Source organism: Myotis lucifugus, unplaced genomic scaffold (genome assembly GCF_000147115.1).
Source record: "Myotis lucifugus unplaced genomic scaffold, Myoluc2.0 scaffold_440, whole genome shotgun sequence".
In the NCBI taxonomy this organism is placed as follows: Eukaryota; Metazoa; Chordata; class Mammalia; order Chiroptera; family Vespertilionidae; genus Myotis; species Myotis lucifugus.
In genome coordinates this window covers 821,231-845,592 of record NW_005871488.1, presented here as the reverse complement: position 1 = coordinate 845,592, position 24,362 = coordinate 821,231, and the positions used below count along the sequence as shown (strand labels likewise).

At 54.2% G+C, this 24,362-nt stretch overlaps 1 protein-coding gene and 2 long non-coding RNA genes across 3 annotated transcripts; all 3 read left to right on the top strand.

Annotated features, from left to right (window-relative positions):
- Positions 1-359: 359 nt before the first annotated feature.
- On the top strand, positions 360-2,722 carry LOC111823281. Its single transcript, XR_002826306.1, has 4 exons — positions 360-605; positions 810-881; positions 1,582-1,740; positions 2,665-2,722. It is a non-coding gene; the product is annotated as an uncharacterized LOC111823281 (long non-coding RNA).
- Positions 2,723-8,484: 5,762 nt separating this feature from the next.
- On the top strand, positions 8,485-13,733 carry ERRFI1 (ERBB receptor feedback inhibitor 1). The gene is given in 6 exon segments (XM_006102908.3): positions 8,485-10,249; positions 10,357-10,433; positions 11,302-11,684; positions 11,686-11,830; positions 11,833-12,411; positions 12,414-13,733. Coding segments are annotated over 6 exon segments (1,359 nt in total). The 5' UTR covers positions 8,485-10,130; the 3' UTR covers positions 12,470-13,733.
- A 4,900-nt stretch (positions 13,734-18,633) lies between these two features.
- Positions 18,634-22,631, top strand: LOC106699550. The gene is made up of 2 exons (XR_001351175.2): positions 18,634-20,372; positions 21,371-22,631. It is a non-coding gene; the product is annotated as an uncharacterized LOC106699550 (long non-coding RNA).
- The last annotated feature ends 1,731 nt before the right edge of the window (positions 22,632-24,362 follow it).

Here is a 24,362-nt window from a genome sequence, read left to right as displayed (position 1 = left end):
TCTAGCTGGGCTGTCTTTGATTAGGATCTCAGAACCCACTGAGGCAAGGCGGTAAAGAAAGAGTGAGCAGAGAGGATTGTAAGTCAAATGAAATGGGCTGGGCTGTAATTTTTTAAACTTACTGTTGCCTAGAGTCCATGGACAAAACGAAGTCACATGGCCATACCTACCTGCAAGGGGGGCTGCGTATTCTAACAGTGTTCTTATGAGGGGAATAAGAAGACTCTGGTAAACAACTAGCTAACAACATCTAAACAATAAGCTAACTAATGTAATTTAGTGCACATTGTTATGCTCACTGGGGCATAGCTCAGACAGGAGGCCCAACAAGCATAAGATTTCTAAAGCTATCTTCAGCTCCCCGCGGCGCGCAGCCCTGATTGGTGCCGGGCGGGCGCTGGCTCGGCTTTACGAGGGTGTCGTCACGGCCCGGAGGAAACCAGTCTCTTTACCTGATAAAACGTATGAATAGATGGTTAGTCATAAACTTCAGCGCCGTCGGAACGGAGGCTGTAGCTTTAAAAGACGTGCTGGTGACTTCAGGTACACCTGCAACACAGGTAGGGCAGGACCGGTTTCCAGGCAACTGTCAGGGGTGAAGGAAGGTGAGGTTCAGACGCTTTTTTTTTTCTTCTTCTTCTTCTTCTTTGGGGGAGCGGGTGTTGTGCACGGTCCTAGCGTTCGCGGACCTGGAAGAATGCAGGGGGGGATGTGTGTGCTGAGGACTAAGTCACCACGGCTAGCCTCGCCTTCTTGTTAAAACTGCTTTTTTTTTCTTTCTCTCTTTTTGCATGTCTGTAATTATACAGTTTTAAGGGAAGCTGTATGTAAACCGATCAGAGACCGGCTAGGTACCCGTTTCAGGAAATGACCAGATTTGGGTAAGACCAGAATAAAAGTCGGTTTCATGTTACCGGGCGGGCTCTGCTGCCAGTATGTGAGTGGCCAGGCTCTTTCCTAAAGGGAGACGGAGGTTTCGGCGTGGACTTCAGCCCGCTGTCATCCCCGCTGCACCCAGGTGTGTTCAGCTGCTTTTGTGTTGCTGTTGTTTTTTTTTATTAATTGATTTCAGAGAGGAAGGGAGAGGGAGAGACATCAGTGATGAGAGAGAATCATTGATCCGCTGCCTCCTGCACGCCCCACACTGGGGATCGAGCCTACAAGCTGGGCATGTGCCCTGACGGGGAATCGAACCGTGACCTCCTGGTTCATAGGTCGACACTCGCTCGCCGGCCGGGCCAGCTGTGTTCCGGTGGCTATTCTAATAGGTGCCAGAGGTCTTGAACTAACAATGTATAACCCAACACACATTAGATTGTAAACTCCTTAAGGGCAGGACCTCTGCCACGCACAGCTCCTATCTTCTGGGCCCTGGCACACAGCTAATGGTTGATAAATAACTGCACGAAAGCACATTTTACATTTTAAAGTTCAGCAGGAATGGCTCGGTCGCCGATAAGGGTCGCAGAGCAAACCTGTTGTTCAGGGATGGTTAGGAAGTGTCCGAGTTATTCGGATTTTGATAAGAGGTAAACGTTGCTCTTTCGATGAATTGTCTTTCCTTCTTTCCGCTCACTAAAGACAACGGTCTCTCTTCCTCTGAGATTTCATGATCGCACCGTAGACCTGAGTGTTTGTGTGACAATAACTCCTAACCGCCGCTTCTCCGAAGCTGAACCAGATCACGCTTCCTCTGCTCATGCTGATGGTAGCTTCCCAAAGCCAGTTGCTAAATTACAGGTACAATCCAACACGCCTGAAACCGACCTGAATGTCCACATACCATCCGGTTGCTTTAGAAAGGGGCAGAGGAGGGAGGAGGAGGTGCCAGGGGTAATTCCAGGAATTTGAATGTCCTGGGCTCCCTCTACCAGAGAAACAACTCTCTCCCACTCTGAGTGACTCTGGACGGCCCTTCGCCGTCGGCGGGGCCCTGCAGCATCCTCCGTGCCGGGTGGGACCTGCTCATGGGAGCTGATGAGTAACCCTGATAAACAATGTGCGTGGCGTCCTGGCGTTGTTGGCACAGCAGAAACACATGCTTTGTGAAGGCAGATAAAACGGGGGGTGTCCAGGTTCTGAATGTAAGTTTCGTAGAGAAGTTGGGCCCCGGCCGGTGTGACTCAGTGGCAGTGTCAGCCGGCTCACCGAAGGGTCTCAGGTTTGATTACCAGTTAAGGACACTCTGAAAAATATCCTCTGGTGAGGATTAACAGCAACAATAATAATCACAATGAATAGAGACGTTAGTTTGAAGGTAGGGAAAGTTAATGTCAGCTTCAGGTTCAGAGAGGAAACAAAAGATTCTGTGAGTTGGAGTCAGTGTTGATACTTTAATCCAATTCCTTGTGCCATCAAACAGGGCAGTATTACTGACAGGCCAGGCTTCCGGGCCTCAGTGAATACACTTTTAAAATGTGGGGTTCTGGCCCCATGGATTGGGCCTCTTCAACTCCTCAGTCCACGGTTCAGCAGACCATTCCAGTTGAAGAGAGGAAGCGGGAAGGTAGGAGTGGGAGACAGCGTCCGGTAGCTCTTAGCAAAGACCCCTGAACAAGAAGCTGGACTAGTGAGATTGTCTGAAAAACACTGCTCCCTGCGTGGATGCTCTTCTAACTCTTCTCGTGACGGCCTCTTTCCCACCCTTTGGATTTTACATAAAAGCCACCTGATCCCGGCCGGCGTGGCTCAGTGGTTGAGCGTCAACCTATGAACCAGGAGGTCATGGTTCGATTCCCGGTCAGGCCACGTGCCGGGTCGCAGGCTCCCCAGTAAGGGGCGTGCAGGAGGCAGCCGACCGAAGTTTCTCCTCATAGATGTTTCTATTTCTCCCTCTCCCTTCCTCTCTGAAATCAATAAAAACATAAGTATATATTTTAAAGTCGCCTGCGAGTCCTGGCAGGAGGGGCTCAGTTGGTTGAGTGTCATCACGTGCACGGAAACATGGCTGGTTCGGTCCAGTCAGAGCATATCCCCGGGTTGCAGGTTCCATCCCCAGGCAGGAGTGTGTAGAAGGCAACCGATCAGTGTTTCTCTCTCAGTCAGTCCCCCCCGCCCGCCCCCCTCCTTTCTCATGTCCTCAGGTGAGCATGTTTTTCTAAGTCACCTGAGAGAGGCCTTCCCGAACCACCTGGACGAATGGTTCTCCGGCCTCCTCGGCCTCTTGCTGTTCCGGCGTCCTGGGAGGTGCCACGATCTGAAACGGCTGCTTTTACTGTTGTCTCCCTCCCCGGTTTGCTTCTTCATCGCTGAGCATGGTGTCTAGTCCAGAATTAGCATTTGATAACTATTTGTGAAAGGACTTAATCCTGCCCTCTGAGAACTTGTGAGCAACACTGTGAGCGGAGTTCCTGTTTTAGCTCTGCAACTGCCTAACACTCAGTCGTGAGCGTTTCTTTGCCTCCGTTTCCCCATTTGTAAGCAAGGAGGTTAGAGGAGGACCCAGGTGGGCCCAGGTGAAGGGAGAGGCAGGGCGAGTGAACGGACGTGCCGGGTTCGGGCAGATGTGCCGCAGGAAGGTGTCGCTCGTTTCCTGTCTGTGAAATGGAGACTAATCCCTGCCTCCTCTTACAGGGATGTTGTGGGATCGAGTGAGATATGGTGAGAAAGTGCTTTCTGATTTGTCGAGTGCTTTCCAGATAGGAGATCTGCTGTGTAAGTGCCCATACTGCCCGCCTGGAATGCCGTCACTGGGACCCGTGTGTGAGCGTGTCTTAGGAGCGTGTTGGGTGGTGTGGGAACCGGCCACTCTTCCTGGTTAAGACCCGAGTTGTGTCCGATGGGGCGTTGAAATGGACGTGTGATGGGGGAGGCGCACCATTACAGATGGAAAGCTTCAAGAGTCGTTGGAAGGAGTCAGAGTATAAAAGCAGTACCGTAACCCACCCTTTTTAATGTTTTTGTTTTTGTTCATCCTCACCTGAGGATGTTTTTCCCATTGATAATTTTTTTTTAGAAAGAGAGTGGAAGGGAGGGAGAGAGAGAACATCCATGTGCATCGATTGGTAGCTTCCCGCACACCACCCAGCCAGGAGCGAACCTGCAACCTAGGTATGTATGTGCCCTTGACCGGAACAAAGTCAAGACCCTTTGGTGTGCAGGCCAGCACTCTAACCACTGAGCCACATTGCCAGGGCTAACCCACCCTTTCTAGGGGATAACTAGGCAGGAGAATCCCAGGGAGATGAAGTGGAGCAGGAACTTGCATGGGCTTAGGGTTACCCGAGAAAAGTCTGTAGTGGTCAGAGCGCACCCTGCCGGTTGCCCGAGGGGTTGAAGAGGTGGCGGGTCGGGGGAAGGCTTTGACACCAGGCTCCCACCACTCACCGGATGTGACCTTGACCAAGTAAGTCCCTGACCTCTGCCTCCAGATCCTCATCTGACTGAGAGTAGTAATAGTAACCCATCTCCTGCCGTTGTTGGAGGATTAAATAAGTTAGTATAAACCCGTGGTCGGCAAACTGCGGCTCGCGAGCCACATGCGGCTCCTTGGCTCCTTGAGTGTGGCTCTTCCTAAGCCTTAGGAGTACCCTAATTAAGTTAATAACAATATACCTACCTATATAGTTTAAGTTTTAAAAATTTGGCTCTCAAAGAAATTTCAATCGTTGTACTGCTGATATTTGGCTCTGTTGACTAATGAGTTTGCCGACCACTGGATAAACGAAGCGCTTGGAACACTGCCTGTCAGGCTAGGGTCCGGCGTGGGATTCTTACTGGTTCAGTGTTCACAGTAACAATCTAGACTTACCCAGGGGTGGCTTTTTAAATGCTCATTAAGTAAATTTGAAGTTTTCAAGATTTGCTTCCCATCATCAGACACGTGCTTGTTGTCACTAAAATTCGGATAGACTTCACGTCTCCTCCTTAGAAATCGCTCACGTGTGTTGTAAAGGGAATCGCTCACGCGTGTTGTAAAGGGAATAATACTTCCCACCCTCCTGGGTGCTGCTGACGGCGCTGCCCTAGGAAGGGACCGAGGACAGAGGATGGTGGCTGTGCGCTGGCGCTGCAGGATGACTCGGGTAGGGGAGCGAGTAGGTTTTCTGTGAGCCTGCCATTTCCTAATACTTAGCAAGAAAATATTCCGAATTATTCAAGAAACTAGGTCACTGAGCTCTTTTCTTTTTACTTAGCTTTGATTCTGACAGTCTGAAGAGAAATTATTTTCCTTGTTGCCTCCGTCTTTATCCTTTACAAACAGGCCTGTGTGTGCCAGGCCCGCCCCCAACCACACTCCATCTCTACCGAAACCCACAGTTCAGCTTGAATTCGTGCACGAGTGTTTTAATTGCATTTTGTTGACAGAATGTAAACCATTTTAGAGCGCCTGGCTTTACTGTGAAGACTGCTCTGCTTTTCCCAGGAGCAGGGTGCCACGCAGCAGCTTTTCCTAACCTGCCTGCCCCTCCTCCTCCCCCAAACCAGAGCCTCTGAAGCCGTTTGCTTTTAGTAAACAACTGTCATAAACACTGCAGGTGTAGGGAGTACCCAACGGGGGAGTTTCCTCATATTGATCAAAATCACAGTTCTCGGCCTGGCCCGCTCAGTGGTTAGAGCGCGGCGTCAGCCCCGCACGGAAGGGTCCCGTTCAGTCCCAGTCACGGCACGCGCCTGGGTTGCAGGTTCGATCCAATCGATGTGTCTTTCTCACATCAGTGTTTCTCTCTCTCCCCTCCCCTCCCTTCCACTCCACTCTCTCTAAAATCAATGGGAAAAATATCCTTGGGGAAGGATTAACAAAAAATTAAAAAATTACAGTTCTACTAAAGAGTTCCACTGAACGCTCAGTGTTCGAACGGCTTGGCTACTAGCGCTTCAGGCACAAATCTTTTGCTTCGGAGATTTTCAAAAGGCAGATCAGCATGCAGGTGTTGGCTTATTTGGGGGAGATTTTAAATCATGGGGCTTGTCGTGTTCCTAAATCAGTTTCTTTTTACACATTTTGCCTCTAAATGTCCTTACCTTCCGTCTCCTGGTCTGGGAGTAGTTATGTAGGTAATTGTTAAATGCAGCTGAAAAGACCATTTATCGCCCTGAATAAACAGAAATCAGGTTCTAAAACCAGATTGAAAGAAGGAAATTACATCACACTTTTAAATAAGGAAGCGCTGGGCAGAACTGGATGAGTCGAGTGACAAAAATGTGCCCCTCCTCCTCTGTGGGCTGCTTCTGAGATTTATTAATGAGATCTGGTGGCCAGGTAGGCAGATCTAGGTTATCGTCTTAAGGTAGCCTGGTTTTTAAACAGTTTCAGAGAGACCGTCCTACGGTGAAGTTCACCTTAATAAAGGCCGTGCGAGGTGCTCATGGTGTTGTTTTGACTCTTTAACAGTAAAAAGACAGGAGGTGCCTTCTCATCCAGAAGAAATGCTGTGCCAGCGAGCAGGGGGGGAGGGGGGACCCCCGTTTTCAGGACACACTCCCCTGGCTGCCTTAAGTCAACCCCAGTTCAGCTCGTGCTGTTCCCTGTGTGCACACTGGCCACTTGGGGTTTGGGAAGTGGATTTAATGAAAGTCGCCTGCTCTGTCCTAAAGGCAGCCCTTACCCTCCTTTGCTTTTTCCCTTAGTTCTTTGCTGATTTTAGTATATGTGAGTCTTTCACATAATTATTTTTTTTTAAACTGAGATGAATATTTTCCATTAGAAGTGAGTGGTGCCGGGATGCCAGGGGCAGCCAGGCCCTGTCCTAGATTTGGAGAGTGGGAAGGGATGGGCGCAGCACAGCAGGTGGCTCAGCTGGCCCTGGAGGAGAAGTGAGTTCTCACAGAGACTGGGGGTGTGGGGGGGGGGCAGCACCCCACAGGGAGAGGGGCCTGAGGTGTGGGGTGGGAGGCTGTCTGGGGCCCGAGCGAGCGGAGCGGCCGGTGAGAAGGAAGGGGGACCATGGAGCTGGGGAGCTGAGCTAGAGGGGCTGGGGCTCAGGTTAAGAACGGCCCCTCTAGGAAGGTGGTCCCCCTGGACCAGCGGTTTTCAGCCTGTTCATCTCATGGGACATCGATGACTAAAATTCTGCTGCACCAGAAAATACATTTTTTGTCAATCTGACAGAAAAAAAAGGGGGTATAATTTTGATTCATTCATACTAGATGGCTGTTGCTGTGTTGGCTATTGTCATTTTTTGGACAATTTTTGAAGGGAAAAGGGGTCAGGGCCCCTGACTGCATAGTCGGGTATTGCATGCTGTAAAAATCCTTGGGGCGCACCAGTTGGAAATCGCCGACCGAGACCCTGAACTGGCTTGGGAAAGTGGGCGGGGTCTGAAGTAGGGACAGGAGCCTGGTTTGTGGAGTTGGGGATGCCAGGGGACCACCCACGTGCAAAGATCACCACCAGACAATGGACGCTGGAGCCAGGGCTGGAGTCAGGGTTCAGGGCGCTCTCTGCAGAGCTGAAGGATTAAAACTGGGGGGTAAGGATCTAAGAGGACCACCCCAAGAAACATGGTTGGGGGGGGTTCCCATGAATAAAAAAAAAATCAAGTGATGTTTAACAGGAAAAAGTCCTTCACATCTGGGATTGGCGTTGGCTGCATTTGGACACTTACAGCTGAGCTCAGGGATGTCAGGGAAGTTACTCTGCCCACGGGGACTAGGTCCGGGGGTGCCGCGCCTGGGCTAACGCTGGCGATCATGTTCGCCTTTCATAGCAGCCCCATCTCTGCCGACAGGTGCTGGCTTCCCACGTGGGGATGTTTTTGCTCATCTCTCTGACGGAGTGTAAGGCAGAGCTCGTCTTCGTTATAAGGAAGCAGCATTGGACACGGCAGCATTTCGCTCACTGGAGCAGTGCTTTCTTTTAACCTGAGGGTGACCAGGGGATCCTCCCCACCCCCACCCGGGAGCATGTGTGCTGAATACTTGGAGGTTGGAGAGCCATGGCAGGCAGTTCAGGAGGGTCACACCCTCAGTTTACCGTCGGAGGGACGCCGAGAACACCGGCGGGCTGCCCCCTGGATTCTCCAGTTTGGAGTCTTTTCCGAAGGAAGAGAGCATAAAATTATATTGCCCTCCGCGCTCTCCCTGCTAGCAAGTAGGAAGTTCCGACAGTTTCATAACGCGGCCCATTCACAATTCCCCATTGAGATGTAGAGGCAGGTCACCTCCTATGAATACACAAAGACACTATTGTGGTCGGGAGTGAGCTGGCGCAGGGAACACAATTCTTTTTAGACTAAAAAAATTTTTTTTTCTTAAGAAAGCTAACAAGTAGGTGATGGAAACAATGAATAAAAAATAACTTTTTCTAGAACATACAAGTAACTTTCAGGGACCATTGAAATGTAAGCTCAGGATCCAGGCCATTTCGCAGAGGCCCTAGTTGCACAATCGCCCTGTTGAAAGCTCAGATGTCGATGGTGAGGGATGGTGAGGAGCCGACAGGCGGTAATTACTAGCCCTTGGCCTGCGGACAGGTGGGGGCTGGGCTCGACCGCCTCGCCTCGCCCTGCCATCGGGGCGCAGCCTCCACACGTCCGCTGCGCGCCCTGGGCTCCTTCCCAGCGGGTTTTCACTCCGAATCGCAGACGCTCTCCCTGGGGTCTTGCCAGCGCCTGCAGGGGGCTGACAGGGTTTCCTAAAAGTTGTTTTTCTAATTGTCCCGTAGCTTCACTTGATTCCGGTACAGGAGGGGAAAACACGCTGCATTTCAATGATCTAAACACCAAACCTCCAGTAACTTAGTTACTAAATGATGGTTTTTTCCTCTTCTCTAAAGAGACTGACTAAAGAGAACTAATGCTTCCCCATCTGAAATACTATTTTTAACCTGTTTAACCCTCTGCCTGAGATTTAAGTGTTTCAGATGGACCGAAACGTTCTCTCTCGTTCCTTTTCTGTGGAGAAAACAAACCCTATGCCACGTACATTCTCCTGATACCGACGACAACAGTAGATGGTAGGACGCAGTCACTCCCCGAGCTCCTGCTGTGGAACACAGCCTGTGCTCTGAGCTCACAGTCAGCTAGGAGGTGACAGCTCTGTCCCTAAAACAAAACAAAACAGCCTGTGTGCCCCCTCCCCGCCCCCGCCCCGGCACACCCGCTCTCAGTGGCATGCACGCTCTCGGGGAGCATCTGAGCGCAGTCTAGAGGGTGTGCACACAGCTCCCAAGGGGCCAGTGCTCCACACACCAGTTAGGCCCGAAACCGCAGATTCTCCGAAGACAGAGCCCAGATAGGTGCCGCAGCGTCAGCACTGATGCTATAGTGAACGTTCAGAAGAGGCTGTGGGCCCGGCCGGTGGCCGGTGACTGAGTGCCAGCCTGTGCCCTGAAAGGGCGCTGGTTTGATTCCTGGTCGGGGCATGGAGGTTGCAGGTTTGGTACCCAGTCGGGGTACTTACCAGAGGCAGCCGTAGATGTTTCTCTCTCCCCCACTCCCTTCCTCTCTCCCTTGAAAAAAAGGCCTGAGGGAAGGGACAGGATCCCTGAAAGCTGAGGAGTTACTAGATGAAGGAGAACGACTTCCCAGCCTTTGTGCCCATGCCTTGCAGCAAGGCCCGCAGAGAAGAGAATGTGAAGAATGCACGGGGCAGGGGAAGTGTCCAGGCCGCCCGAAGCCGGCCAACTTGCAGAACCTGATTCCACGGGATAGTGGACATCGGTGTCTTCCTATGTTCCTTTATTCCCAAACAAGTCACCCCTGGAGGGTTTGCCTTCCTGGGCCAACCCTGAGACACAGAACCAAGTCAGTGCTGGCTGTGGGCTGGCGAGGCGCCCCGTGGACCCGTCGTCTGACCGAGGCGTGGGCTTCGTGGGCATGAGTCAGCGGCGGCCACGGGCCTTTCTGAAGGTTGGGGGGGGGTGAGTGTCCGGGGGGCTGTTGTGCACCCTCGCCCCCACCAGGAGGGCCACGCTCCCTGACCACGGGCATTTCTCTCTGCTCAAAGCATCGCACATCTCAGATCAGGACTTAGGGAAAAATTGCTTTCAAGTTCCCTCACAGGAAGGGAGGAAGAACGGCTGTAAACGGGAGAACGGGGTGGAAGTCTGTGGCTTCATCTTTCTGCTCGGCGCTCGGATGCTGTCGGGTGGCTGCTGATGGGTGTTCTGAGTTGTTTCCTGCATCCTCTCATCCTCCTCTCCCTCCAGGGACCAAACGCTGCTTGCTGACTGACGCCTCGGGTGCACCATGTCCACCGCGGGAGTCGCTGCCCAGGAGATCCGCGTCCCGCTGAAGGCGTTTCTGCACGATGGCCAGGCCCTGGGGAGCCTGAACGCGTGCTGGGGCCGCCGCCGGGAGCTGGGGAAGTAAGTGCGGCCGGTGCGTGGCCTCCGCGTGCGGAGGAAACAGACGGGGGCGGCGGCGGGGGGTGGTCACTGTGGTCTCTGACCAAGATGTCTTTGCTGCATTTCAGTAACTTTCTAAACATCCACCCGATCACCATGGCCTACAATCTGAAGTCGACCGCGCAGGCGCACCTGACATCTCTTGGTAGGTGTCCTGCAAATCCCAGAGGGCGGCCCGGGAGGGGAGGTGGCCAAGGAGGGGAGGTGGCCCAGGAGGGGAGGTGGCCCCTGGGGGGGAGGAAGGTGGCCCAGGAGGGGAGGTGGCAGAGGGCTGCTAGCTTTGCTCTTTAAAAAAGAGGCAACAACCTGAACTATTCCAGGAGTAGTGTGACCCCTGGTGGCGTCAGGTCTGACGGTAACCTGTTCCTCCCACACTCACGTCCCTGGTCCACTAGCCCTGTGTGTGGAAGGTCAGGAAGTAGTCCGTCCAGCCTCGCACAGGACCTGCTGGCTCTCGCCGTGCGGAGGCCTGTGTGAGGGCACAGGAGTGGGGGTGTTGTCAGGAACTCAGGAAGCGCGCAGTACACCACAGGGCCCTTCTCCTGTGGACATCCTGTCCCTTAGATTTTTGCCAGGAGCTGCTGTCACACTGCAAGCTGCCACCCTGGTGGCGTGACCGGGGGCCAGCAGGGGGCTCCCTCTTATCTCAGCCCCACCCCGCGTGCCGAGTGCTGTCGCGTCGCCTGTGACCTGGCGCTGCGGGTGGTATTCACGGAAATTATATGCTGCTCGTCTTCTGCGAATCTTGCACATGTCACAGAACCCGCCTGCGTGTGTGGGCGTGTGCCCTGCGCATGTCGGGGAGATAGAAGAGATAGTCTGTTCTTTGAACCAGATCATGTGCATTAACAATCTTCAGGCCCTAATTACAGCTGTGGTGCGGCACGGTGTCCGTGGCCTGTGCCTGGGGTTCAGGCGGCAGCCCCGGGGGGGGGGGGGGGGCGGGGCAGGCAGTGGGCCGTCCCCACGCGCAGGGGCACTGCTCGTCCTTCGCTAACCCCCGTCCTTTGCAGGGCGCACGTCGGCACCTGCCCCGACGAACGGCCACCGCCTGGCAGAGCACGGCCCCTCTCGGAAGCCCAGCCTGCCCCCTCTCGTCCTTCCCCCAAGTGAAAGCTCGGGGCCCGACGAGGACCCGGTGGTGTGTGGTTTTAAGAAACTGTCGGTCAACGGGGGGTGCGCCCCCACGCCTCCACTCACGCCCATGAAGAACGGCCCGTCCCCCGTGCCCTGTGTGGCGGGCTCCCGGCCGCTCCCCCCGCTGCCCATCTCTGAGGGCCTCTCCCTGGACGACACGGACTGCGAGGTGGAGTTCTTCACCTGCTCCGACACGGACTTGCTCCTGGGGGGCGGCGCGCCCTCCGAGTTCCAGTCCGGCGTGCCGGGCCGGCGGAGCTTTCCGCGGGTGCGGGCAGATCAACTACGCCTACTTCGAAACCCCGACGGTCTCGGTGGTGGACCTCAGCCAGGCCCCCAAGCGGAGCGCAGGGGGGCCGCCCTCAGACCCGCCGCCGCCGCAGAGCCACCGGGAGCTCAGGCGGTCGACTCGGGCCCCGCCGGTTCCTTCCACAAGCCGGCCATCAAGGTGCACGGCCACACCCACCGAGCCTCCCCCCACCCCGACACAGACAAGCCCGAGGTCCCCCCCAGGGTCCCCATCCCTCCGCGGCCCGTGAAGCCCGATTACAGACGGTGGTCGGCAGAGGTCACGTCCAGCACCTACAGCGACGAAGACAGGCCCCCCAAAGTGCCGCCCAGGGAACCCTTGTCCCGGAGCAACTCCCGCACCCCGAGTCCCAAAAGCCTTCCGACTTACCTCAACGGGGTCATGCCCCCCACGCAGAGCTTCGCCCCGGACCCCAAGTACGTCAGCAGCAAAGCTCTGCAAAGACAGCTCAGCGAAGGCTCTGCCAGCCGGGCCCCCTGCATCCTGCCCATCATCGAGAACGGGAAGAAGGTCAGCTCGACGCACTATTACCTCCTACCTGAGAGGCCGCCGTACCTGGACCGATACGAGAAGTTCTTCACGGAGGCCGAGGAGGCGAGCGCCGGCACCCAGGTGCAGCCCTTCCCCACCGACGGCGGTGTCGTCGCGGCCCCCGGGAAGCTGGACCCCGGGACCCGGGGGACGTGGGCGGCCACGGGAAGCGTAAGCACTTGTCCTACGTGGTTTCTCCGTAGACTCGGGTCTCGGTTCGGCAGAGGGTCCACGGGAGCAGGTGGTTCCCAAGCAGTTTCCCAGTTTGACTGAGGTTCAGGGGAAGATGTTTCAGGTGCAGAACAAACTTGAACTCTGTCCAGAGAGGTGGAGAGGTGCTTCATGCTGAGGACCCCAGTGTCCAAACCCACAAGATGTGACGGGAGGGCAGGACGGGGACACTCACAGACGCCCATCGTATCCATATGTAAACTCGCAGTCTAGCCGTAGCCGGTTAACCAGTCAGCTGCTCTCTCAGTGATGCGTATTCAGAATAAAACTCACGCTGGACTAGGGCTCCCGATCGACTGAACACTGAGCAAACAGAAGAAAGCACAGTATTTAGAATCCTAGAGAATTATTTTTGCTAAGTTTGAAGATTTCTGGCTCTTTGGTCTGTTATGTTTTGTTGGATGTATTTTTGCAGCCTTTTCCATGGGGAGCGGGATGTGCCTACCTAGTTTAAAACCGCCCGAGACCCAAGACGTGCGGATTTCACTTCCTGTCCCTGCGGGGAGGACTAGCAGTTTACCTGGCAACCACACTTCCACCTGCACGTGTCTCGCTTCTTGACAAAGAAGAAGATAGTAGGACATTTTCCTGACAGTTCCTGCTTTGTTCCACCCACCCGACGGCCACCGTCGCGCTGCCTCACAGAGCAGTGGACGGACGTGGTGGGCTCCACGCCAGTGGTTCGCTTTTCAGCAGGAATGAAGCAGCCACGTGACTGAGAGTGACTGTGGGGATGTGTGTTTGGGGGGTTTTTAGACTATTAATAAACAAATACAACACAAGCTGGCCTTGTGTTGCTGGTTCCTACTCAGTATTTCCTGGGGATTGTTGGCTTTTGAAGTAAAGCCTTCTGACCAAGAGCAACTGTGTCTTAATACGAGAGTCACATCAGCACCGTCTGCTTCCAGGCGCACTGCCTGCGCACTGCCTGCCACCGCCTCCGCGTGTCCCCCGCACAGTTCGGCCCAAGCGGGAGGTGCTCCCCACAGAGGTGCGTTACCGCAACGTTCTCGCCAGTTAAACCAGCTGTTTACAGTTCCACTGCTGAGTGACTGACTGAGCTATTTAAAGCGGATGTGTTAGTCTGAACTAAATGAAGGTTAAAACATGCTTTAGGAAAATGCACTGATTTCTGCATTATGTGTACAGTATTGGACAAAGGATTTTATTCATTTTTGTTGCATTATTTTGAATATTGTCTTTTCATTTTAATAAAGTTACAATACTTATTTATGATACTGTTAATGATGTCTCTTGCCTACACGCTCACGACCTCCGGTGGGACACAGGCCAGAGCCAGGCTATGCGAACCCCGCCCTCCAGCGGTGCAGACTGGCCCCTGGGTGTCCAAGTGCCTCTTTCCACTACTTGATCTGTGTCTCATATTTTTTTGCTTTTTGCCCTTCTCCGCTGCCTTTTCTTTGTATTGTGGTGGACACTATAAAGATAGTTACAGTGTAACTAGAGGCCCAGTGCACAAAATTTGGGCACTCGGGGCAGTGGTGGGGTGTTCCCTCAGCCCAGCCTGCACCCTCTCGCAGTCCAGGAGCCCTCGGGATGTCTGACTGCTGCTGGCTTAGGCCCGCTCCCTGAGCCGTCAGTCAGACATCCTTAGCTGCAGCAGAGGCAGGAGACGCTCCACCGCCAGCCATGAGCCCGGCTTCTGGCCGAGCAGCGCTCCCCCTGTGGGGGTGCACTGACCACCAGGGGGCAGCTCCTGCATTGAGTGTCTGTCCCCTGGTGGTCAGTGCATGTCATAGCGACCTGTCATTCTGCTATTTGATCTATTAGCATATTAGCCTTTCATTATATAGGATTTTTAAAAATATATATTTCAGAGAGGGAGAGAGACAGAAACATCAATGATGAAAGAGAATCATTAATTGGCTGACTCCTGCCCATCTCACACTGGGGATCGAGCCTACAACCTGGGCATATGCCTTGACCAGGAATCGAACCGTGACCTCCTGGTTCATAGGTCGATGCCCAACCACTGAGCCATGCTGGTCAGGCAGTGTATAGTCTAATTTTTAATTCATCTAATAAGATCAGTTCCATACCTGCTTCCCTCTTACCTTTGGGATTTCCTGATTTTAAGATAACCTACACTTTCCTGTTACTTCCTGCCCATGCTGACGCCATGTGACCAGAACCCTGTCCATAGCCCCATCTGCCTGCTCTACCCGCACACAGCAGAGTGCACTCTAAAGCATGCTCACAACATAACAGCCTCATCCGACGCACATAGCTGCTGTGCGGACAGTCCCAGTGGGGAGACAGCTGTCTGTCATCTGCCACTTGGTGTGCCATTGAGTCCCCTAAGGAGGCAGACATTATCTAGTAATGAAGCCAAGTGAGGAAACAGGCTCCAGTCCTAACCGCATGTCCTGCCTGGAGGCTTCCCTTCGCTTCTCGGATCCTCTTTCCCGTCAGCGTGGGACCCAGCGGCGGACACAATGCCCTGCGAACCCAAGGGGTGGCTCAGTAAGGACGGTGTGGCAGGACGCAGAGCTGTGGTCACGGGGACTCTTGTAAGTCAACCCCAAATTTGGAGAAATATGAAAGTCTTCCCAGGCTGCAGTAATCGGAACGCACTGCCTGTCGTCTTTTTACCAAGGCCCAGGTGCTCATGGGAGTTTCATCTGGTTTACGTCTTCACTGTGTTCCAGAGGCTGTTTCTTCACTCTGAGGGGTCCTGGTCCAGAAGAGAGGCCCACAGACCCTTCCAGAGGGTTCATAGCTGGAGAGAGGAGAGCTACTCCATCTGCCTCCTGATTCAAGAATCAAAACATGTACTAAGCTAGTCTTAGTTTTTAGTTTCACCATATAACTTACAGTTTTAGGGTCTATGGAGCCTTTTTCTTAAACATAAGCTCCTAACATGGTTATTGCATATACAGGTGTTTGGTTTTTTACTTTTTAATTTCAAATAATTACAGATTCCCAAGAAGTTTCGAAAATAATACACAGAGGTCCCCCCTGTACCCATTCCCCAGATTCTCCCACTGTTAACATCTTATATAATTACAGTCCATTATCAAAACCAGGAAATGGACATTGTCACAATATATACACTGAGTGGCCAGATTATTATGACCACCTGACGTTTGTAGGCAAATTAGCCATACACTGCATCGTATGGGATATGGAAGCCGAAGGCCTGTTCGAACACCTTTGCTGTCTGCAATTACCAAGATAAAACATCTCCAATTCGCACAGGAACACAAGAATTGGACATGTTTCCAGTTGCATCATGCAGATGGCAGAGTGAGAATTTGGCGGAAACAGCATGAAAGCATGCAGCCCACATGCATGAGTACAACCCTTCAAGCTGGTGGGGGCAGTGTTATGGTTTGGGGCATGTTTTCCTGGCATGATTTGGGCTCTTTAATTCGTGTGGAACAACGTCTGAATAGCACAACATACCTAAGTATCGTTGCTGATCAAGTTCATCCTATCGTGTTGATGGCGTATCCCAATGGAGATGGCTTCTTCCAACAAGACAATGCGCCATGCCACGGTGCTCGTATTGTGCAGGAGTGGTTTCAAGAACATGAGGGAGACTTTACCTTGCTTAGGTGGCCCCCACAATCACCAGATCTCAATCCAATTGAGCATTTGTAGGATGAAGTTAAAAGAGCCATCAGGCAGCTGGTTGCACAACCATCAAATCTCACAGAACTGGACAGTGCTATTCATCAGACATGGTGTCAGATTCCTCGCATCACCTTTCAACATCTCGTGGAGTCAGTGCCAAGAAGAATCGCCGCAGTATTGAAGGCAAAGGGTGGCCCAACGAAGTACTGATGGGGTGGTCATAATCATCTGGCCACTCAGTGTATATAGAAATAGTGGCTATCAAAATGGACTTGGGCTCTACTCTTTAATTTACAAATTAATATTGGCATTAATTCTGCTAGGCATTTTGTGCAAAGCTAATAAAGCTTTAAAAATACGTTGCCATGTAACTGTACCTTACGGTGATGGTGCCGAGAAGGTAAACTGAGGCTCACGTTGATGGCCAAGGCTTTGCAGGGTCCACATGCACCAGCTCTCGTGCAGCGAGCACTTTGCCCTGAGGGTTCGTGAGTAGCGTTTCCTTGCAGCGGTTCTCAACCTGTGGGTCGCGACCCTTTCACAGGGGTCGCCTAAGACCATCGGAAAACACATATATAATCACGTATTGTTTTGGTGATGAATCACTATGCTTTAATTATGTTCAATTTGTAACAATGAAATTGGGGGTCACCACAACTTGAGGAACTGTATTAAAGGGTGGCGGCATTAGGAAGGTTGAGAACCACTGCAGGGCACACACCTGAGGCCTCCCTCACGTCTGTGTAAACTAACCAGGAAGCCACCTGGATTTCTTACGCAGGACTGGAGCTTGAGGTGTTCTTGTCCTTGGGAGCATACGTCTGGTTCAAAGTCGCTCAGAGGCTGGGTCGCTGACCAACGTTCCGTTCCGGCCCTTTTCCTCTCCACGCAAGAATCACAACTTTTTTTTTTTTAATATATTTTATTGATTTTTTACAGAGAGGAAGGGAGAGAGATAGAGAGTTAGAAACATCGATGAGAGAGAAACATCGATCAGCTGCCTCCTGATACATGCCCTTGACCGGAATCGAACCTGGGACCTTTCGGTCCGCAGGCCGACGCTCTATCCACTGAGCCAAACCGGTTTTGGCAAGAATCACAACTTTTGAGAGAAGTTCTGGGGATTTATTTGGGGAAAGTTAGGAGAGGAGAACAGGGCAGAAGGTTCAAATGGGTCCCCACTTCGCAGCCTCGCCTGTGCTCCCCGTCACTACGTGAGCAAGGGGGCCGTGTCTAATGCAGTGGGAGGGTGTGGATTTTCGTGCTGTCCTTGCATTTCAAAGTTCGAACTTGAAGATGCTTCTGCCTGAGCCGCTGAGAAGCACTCACAGAGCGAGCGTCAACTAGCTCAGCTCCGTGGTGTCCGAACGCCGAGGCCAGCATGCTTGGCGGGGAGCTCCTCTGCCCGAGGAAACCCGGCCACCCTGCCATTGTTCCTCTAGGCCCACACCACCTGGCAGGGAGCAGATGGGGCCTGGGCTGAGGGGGAGGGGGAGGGCTGGGGCCGGGGCTGACCTGCCGAGGAAGAGCTGATCTCTGGCCACTGGGCCAGCGAGGCGTCCAGAAAACTGCCAGGAAGCCAAGCAAGTCAGCCCGTGGCAAGTTCACTAAAAGGATCCATGAGGCCACAGTCATCTGCAGCTTCTTCCCCCGCCCGAAGTAAAAAGGCCAGTGGGAGGGGCCAGGCCCGGGGAGTGCGTGTCGGTCTCCGTGGCCGAGTCCTTCTGGACACGGGCACCACCTTCATTCCTTGGAAATAACTTGGATCCACGTCAAACATCTTAACTAACCACACGCCTGCTGCGTGTTTCACTCTGCAGTGGGCGGGGCCGGCCCGGCCGCCCCCGGCCCCGAGGACACGCCCTTCTTGTGAAAGGCCGGTGAGTGTGTCTCCTCCGGGCGGCGCGCCTGGGGCGCTGCGCGCAGGAAGCGGCGTGTTGTATGTGCCAAGACCCGGCCGGCCTGGTGTTCTTGCCAGTGTCCTCCGCGTGGTTTTCTGCTGAGAAATCGATGCTGGGCAGAAGCATTGGACGGTTCCCCGGGATCAGGCGGGCGCGGAGCCCGGCCCACCCGCGCCACGGAGGGAACGTGCACCCACGGCAGCCCAGACGCGTGATAAGACTTGTCTGCGCATCACCCGGGCCCGGAGCCTCTAATTACACGTCTGGGGCCGCGGAGCCCGGGTGGCCAGCTCACATGCCCCACGACTGGAGATACGGCTGGGGCCCGGTTCCCTGCCCGCACGCCCGCTGGGGGCGGCGCCCAGCCCGTGCGTCACGGCCATCCACATGATAATGACCACATTCCAAAGACAACAAGAGCCCATTTCACAGGCTGTTCTTTCTTTTCAAAGCATTGCCACAGTTTTATCTCCCCATCAACGTTCCCAGCCCTACCTTTTTGGAAATTTCATCTCAACTTTCCACCTGCTCCGCACTCGGTGCGGGCGTCCTGCCTGGCACCGCTGCGGAGCTGCGCGCAGTGTCGCCTGGGCCGGCGAGGGGTCTGTGTGATGGGACTTGGGCGGATCTGGGATCTGGTGTGATGGGACTTGGGCGGATTTAACCTGCTCAGGGTGTGTAATGATTAACAGCCACCAAGTTATCAAGAACGTGCCGTTTGCCGCGGAGAGAAAGACAGCTGGGTGATGTCATCATTTAAAGGAAAGGACGCCTGCCCGGAGCCCGGGGAGAAAGCCACTGTCGCTGGGACCGAGCCCACGAGGACCGTGGGGCTGGAGGCTGCGGAGGAGCCGACCAAGCTGCCGGTGGGAGCCGCAGCGGCTGAGCCTGTCGGTAATCAGCTGTGTGGGAGGGTTCGAGGACAGCAGCCAGGAACCTGCTGTTGTTTTTGTTTTTGAAGCTACACATCCCACCTCCACCCCCCCAAGCGGAGAGGACGCTCAATCAGTGCAGATGTTCCCTTGGCAAGAATCCACACACTTGAACATGAAGAAGTAGACGCCCGGTCATCTGCTCGCCGATAAGGATCTCGTAGAGAATCGGCTTACGCTGAAATGCTCATTCTGAAACCCGCAGTGCCCGTCTGCAGACAGCTGCCCCTCGCGCACAGTGTTCGTCGGTCGGACCCCAAGGATCCGGCGCCTTCGCCAATCCCCAAGGACAGTTCTGCCCAGAGCTCTCTGGGCAGCTATATGGGCCAGAAGCGGCGTGACCCTCCACCCGGCATGCATGCCAGTCGGCCCTGGTTTCATCCCCACCGAAATGCCCACTCCACCTCTAAACCTCACACTGTTCGTTGTGAATCACACCTGAGTGCCACACCCTGAGCTGCAGAGAATCAGTGTGTGGCCGACTGAGAAGAAGCCGCTTCGATTTTCCTGGAATCGGTTATCACCTCGCTGCTCCACAACTGGCTTCAGGTGGGACATTCACGGACCGGTTTCCTCTCAAACTTGCCAATTCGGAGGCTGCGTTTTCCACTCCTTGTCCGGTTACCAACGCTGATGCGGGCAGGTCGTTTTCCTTAACTCTGAGCTTCAGGCCAGACGAGCCGCCTGATTCAGAGTGGGGCCGGCCCGCTGGTGTGCAGGTCACAGCCAGCGACGTGACCGGCGGAGCTACGGGGAGCCCATCGGCCGTAGCCTCCCGCATGCGGGCCCCTGCCGCCCGGCCACGTATGTCCTGAAACTCAGAATCAATCTCTAAGGACAGAAAGCAAAGAAATGTCTGGGTGCCTGGGACCCTTGCGGGAATTCTTGAAGGCACAGAGCAGGCAGGTGGTTTGATGGAGAAATTGCATCAAAGGAAGAGGCTGGCATAGTCATGGAGATGCCTTCTGCGAACGCCGTTCCAGAGTTCTGAGAAAGCTCTGTTTATGGAAATGGAACAGGACACAGCCTGGGGCGGCGGTCACGTGACTACTTGGAGACCCATTCAGAGCGTCACTCCCCCGCCCACCGCAGCCCCGCCTGTGCAAGGCTGCCTCCCTGGGCTGTGCCTGCAGCCCAGAGCGCTGGGGCCGGAGACTCGAGGGTACTCTGGCCAGAAGCAAGGTCCTTCCTCTGCCAGCCTCTTGGGGATTTTGAAACACAGATATGGGCATAAAATTTTAAATCACAAAACGAAGACCAAGAAAAACAAAACACTCAATGAACAGAGACCAGCACCCATGGGAACATTTCACAGACAGATGTTCCAGTGGAACTCAGAGCCCTGGCCGGGGGCTCGGATGGTTAGAGCGTCGTCCTGATAGGCCAAGGTTGCAGGTTCGACCCCCGTCCGGAGCACAGAAAAGAACCAAGCAATGAATGTCTAAGTAAGTGGAACAACAAGTCGGTGTCTCTTTCTCTCTCTCCCCCTCTCTCTCTCTCTCTCAAAAAAAAAATCAATCAATAAAAAGAAGTAATCCTTCAAGAGTAGACAGAAAATTTCATCCATGAGACAAACACAGGCTATTAATGGAAAAGAAAGGCCAGTAAATGTGAAGAAAAGGTAAGTCATCTGGAATCTGTGGCAGCCGAGCAGCCCTGAGCACCTGACAGTGGTGGCTCCACAATTGTTTATGCAAATTAACAAGTGACTAATCACAGAGACCTGAGAGCCCAGGGCGCTGCCAGGAGCTGAGGGGGAGGGAGAGCAGACCCAGGTTTCTGTCCTTTGGGCGACAGGCTAGGGCTGATCGGTTCTGGGTGCTCTGGATTGCTATTACGTGTCCACTGAAGATTCAGGGTAAGTTCCGCGTCAGGTAACAGCACAGAAACGTGGGTCACACTGCCCATCCCGCCCGCGGCCGTGATAAGCAGAGGACAAAGGGGAGCTCTGTGAAGGTCCCGGAGGGCAAGCAGCGCCCTGTGGCCACCGAAACAAGGGGTGGCATCCAGGTGTGGCCAGTCTCCCCCAGCACCTCCTCCATCCTCCCAGCACAGGGGAGACAATGCAGGCAGGAGGCGGCCGTCCAATGGGCTGAGAAGCAGACGCTGCATTTCAGGGCTGCGAGAGGAGATGGCCTTGCGGGAGGGCAGGCCCTGGGGGCGCCGCCCACAGTCTGTGTACAAATCCCCTGACGTACTTGGCTGCACCCTCCGCGGCGCATGGACAGGGCGCACCTCCAAGGGGCTGCGTGGAAAGTGGGGCCCGGAGGCCGAAGCACCGAGCAGAGAGGGCAGCAGCTGCTCAGCTGCCGACAGAGACTGGAACTCAAGTCCGGCCAAGTGAGAGCCGCTTGCGCTTTCTGCGAACACCCCAGAAGGGCCACGTGTTACTGTTTTATTTTGTTAATCCTCACCTGAGGATATTGTTTCCATTGCTTTTCAGAGAAAGTGTAAGGGAGGAGGGATGGAGAGAGAGAGAGAAATACGGATGTGAGAGACACATCCACTGGTCGCCTCCTGCACGCGCCTCGACCTGGTCCAGGGATCTAACCTGCGACCCCATTACCTGACCTTGACCGGGAATCCAACCCGCAACCTTTCGATGCGTGGGCCGATTCTCTAACCACTGAGCAACCGGCCAGGGAGAGAAGGGCCAGGTGTTAGAAGCGAGGACCACATCCCAGATTGAGGGCAACACTGACATAACCCTGCCCTCACAAGTCCTAGAACCGAGCCGCCACAGCAACCTGCTGGGAACGGAACCGCCTTCCAGAGCAAAAGCCATCACTTTTCAGAGGAAGAGGAAAAACCAGTGCATACAGGGCGCCACCCCTCAGCATAGGGACCCGATCAAAATCCACGGGGCACGCAGAGGAGCGGAGGTGGCAGCCGTCATCAGAGGAAAAAGCCGCCAACGGGAGCAGATGCTCTCTCCTCTCTGACATTTCTACCTCCCTCTCCCTTCCTTTCTCTGAAATCAATAAAAACATCTCTTTAAAAATGGTAGTGATTAATATCCAGAACATATGAAGAATTCCTTCGAATCAAAGACAAAAATCACAACAACCGATAAATGAGTAACAGGCCGTTATTACACAGAACAAGAAGCCACAGGACGAGACGTTCCGTCAGGAACAGGAAAATGCAGGCGCAGCCCACGCCCACCGCACGGGCCGTCATTAAAACTCGGGACGGCGGCTAGTGCGCCGGGAGGGGGACGACAGCCATTCTCCCTCGAGGCTCCTGGGTGAGGAGCCCTCACCCACTCGGGAAGTGGGCTGGCACTTCCCGGTGCAGGGCTCCTCACGGGGCGCCTGGCGCTGCTCAGGGGTCTGTGAACGTGAAGGGGAAACACCCCCGTCTTCTCTTCACTGGCCTCCGACTGAGACTCGGCTGTGTCTCCCATCAGGAAGGAACGGAACCGGAGCAGCAGCGGCCCCTGTGACTTTATCCGGGGACACAGGTTTTCGGCGTCACATTCAACTTGCTGCCGAAGCCGCGGAACATCACTTACGCTCATCGCCGTTCAAAATGACGGTGGTCATTAGTCCAGTGGCTGCATATGACCACTTACTGGCAGGGGGACAACGGATTGCTTTACCATAAACTTGGGTTTTTCTAATATTTTGAAAACCACCTTCCAATACCATTGGTTTCCCTGTAATCCTCTGCATTGTATTTTCTCTCTTAAAATGCTACTCTAAGGCGTCCAGAGGCTTCCCTCCTGTGGCAAAGGGTCCGTGAAACAAACATGGTTAAGAGCCCTGAAATGCCCCGACTGGCTTGGCTCCCGGATACAGCGTTGGCCTGCAGACCGAAGGGTTCCGGGTTCGATCCTGGTCAAGGGCACGTGCAGGTTCAGGTTCAACCCCTCACGGGGGCTGTGCAGGAGGCAGCTGATCAATGATGTTCTTCTCTCACTGATGTCTCTCTCTCCCTCTCTCTTCCTCTCTCTCTAAAAATCAATAAAAAAAATATTTTAAAAAACACAACAAAACCCTGTCACTACTACAGTGAAACATGAGGGTGACTCACCCAGTATCCACCCTGGAGAAACATTTCAAACACCGGGAATGACCCCAATGGTCGCCGTGGAGGCACTGTGGACGGTCTGTGCAGGGAACCCACGAGAGGGGTTACGCCGGGTGTTAGGTGGGTGTGATTGGCGCGGTCCCAGGAGAGCCAGGCCCTGGTGCCCGGGGAGAGGGCCATCCCGGAAGGAGCCAGGCCGGGAGCAAGTGGGGTGTGTCCCGCCCGGATGCAAACGGGGGTTCCCGTGGCCCTTCCTGTCCCTCACGGCCTCTGATCCCACATGTGTGGCTAAAACAAGGCAGGGGAGTGAGTGACCCTGACCCGCTATGGCTCCTGCGGAACATTATATTTTTACCCAGAAACATTACATTGTCACCAACTTTACCCCAAAAATAAGGGTCATGTTGATTCATTCACACCAGACAGCTACTGCTGTGCTGGCTGTTGCCACGGTTTTATTGGACAGTCAAAGGGAAAAGAGGTCCGTGCCCTGACTAAACAGTCAGGTGCCACCTGGTTTACAAGTGCTTGCGGCGCAGCCGGTAGAAAATCACGGAGCCATTCCGTTCCCCCTCCGCCGCCCCCGCCCCCACAGACACGTACCCCCAGCCTCTAAGGGACCCCAGGAGACTTGCAACCAGGAGAGCACTGGTCCTTGTTTCACTGTCCTATGTTTTTGCTGTGGTCAATAAATTCTTGCTTTTCTAAAAAAAAAAAAAAAAAAAAAAAAAAGGGAAGGAAATCGCTGCCCTAGAGTGTAGAAGCCATAACCAGGCTGGAAGATGGTACAGCTGCTACATGAAAACGATGCTTTTCACTGAGGTGTCAGTTCATGGACGTACATCCCCCCACTGTGGCCTTAGCCCCCTGGGACAGCCTGACAGCACAGGTTCTTGCCGGCTGGGGACGAGGGCTTTTCTTTTGACGTGGGTGACCCTGGCCCTGTGTGAGGGTGTTGGGAGGTGGAATGAGGTGGCGAGCAGGTGAGTCTGCATACGACACGCTGGCAGAGAAACGCTAAGATAGAATAAGTGAGGAAGCAGGGACAGCGGGACCAGCGTGTGATCCCGTCGGTGGAAAGTGAGCTTCACACTGGCTGCCTCGCTGGGCATCCGTACACACAGGCGCTCAGTAAGCCCGCCCCTCCCCCGTCTCCTGTCTTCCACCCGGGAAACCAGCGCCTTACACCGGCATTCACTCCGCTTCCACAGAACACGCAGTCACAGCCACGACGGCTCCCGCAGAAGGCGGCTCCACCGTCCACTTCCCAAGAACAGCACCCTGGCCAGGGCCTCGGGGATGGGCGCCTGGCCCGGCCCCTCCTGCCCCCACAGGCGGGAGAGCCCTGGCCCACCCAGAGCTGGTGGGGGCAAGAGGGATTTCTCCTCCCCGCCAAGGGGGCT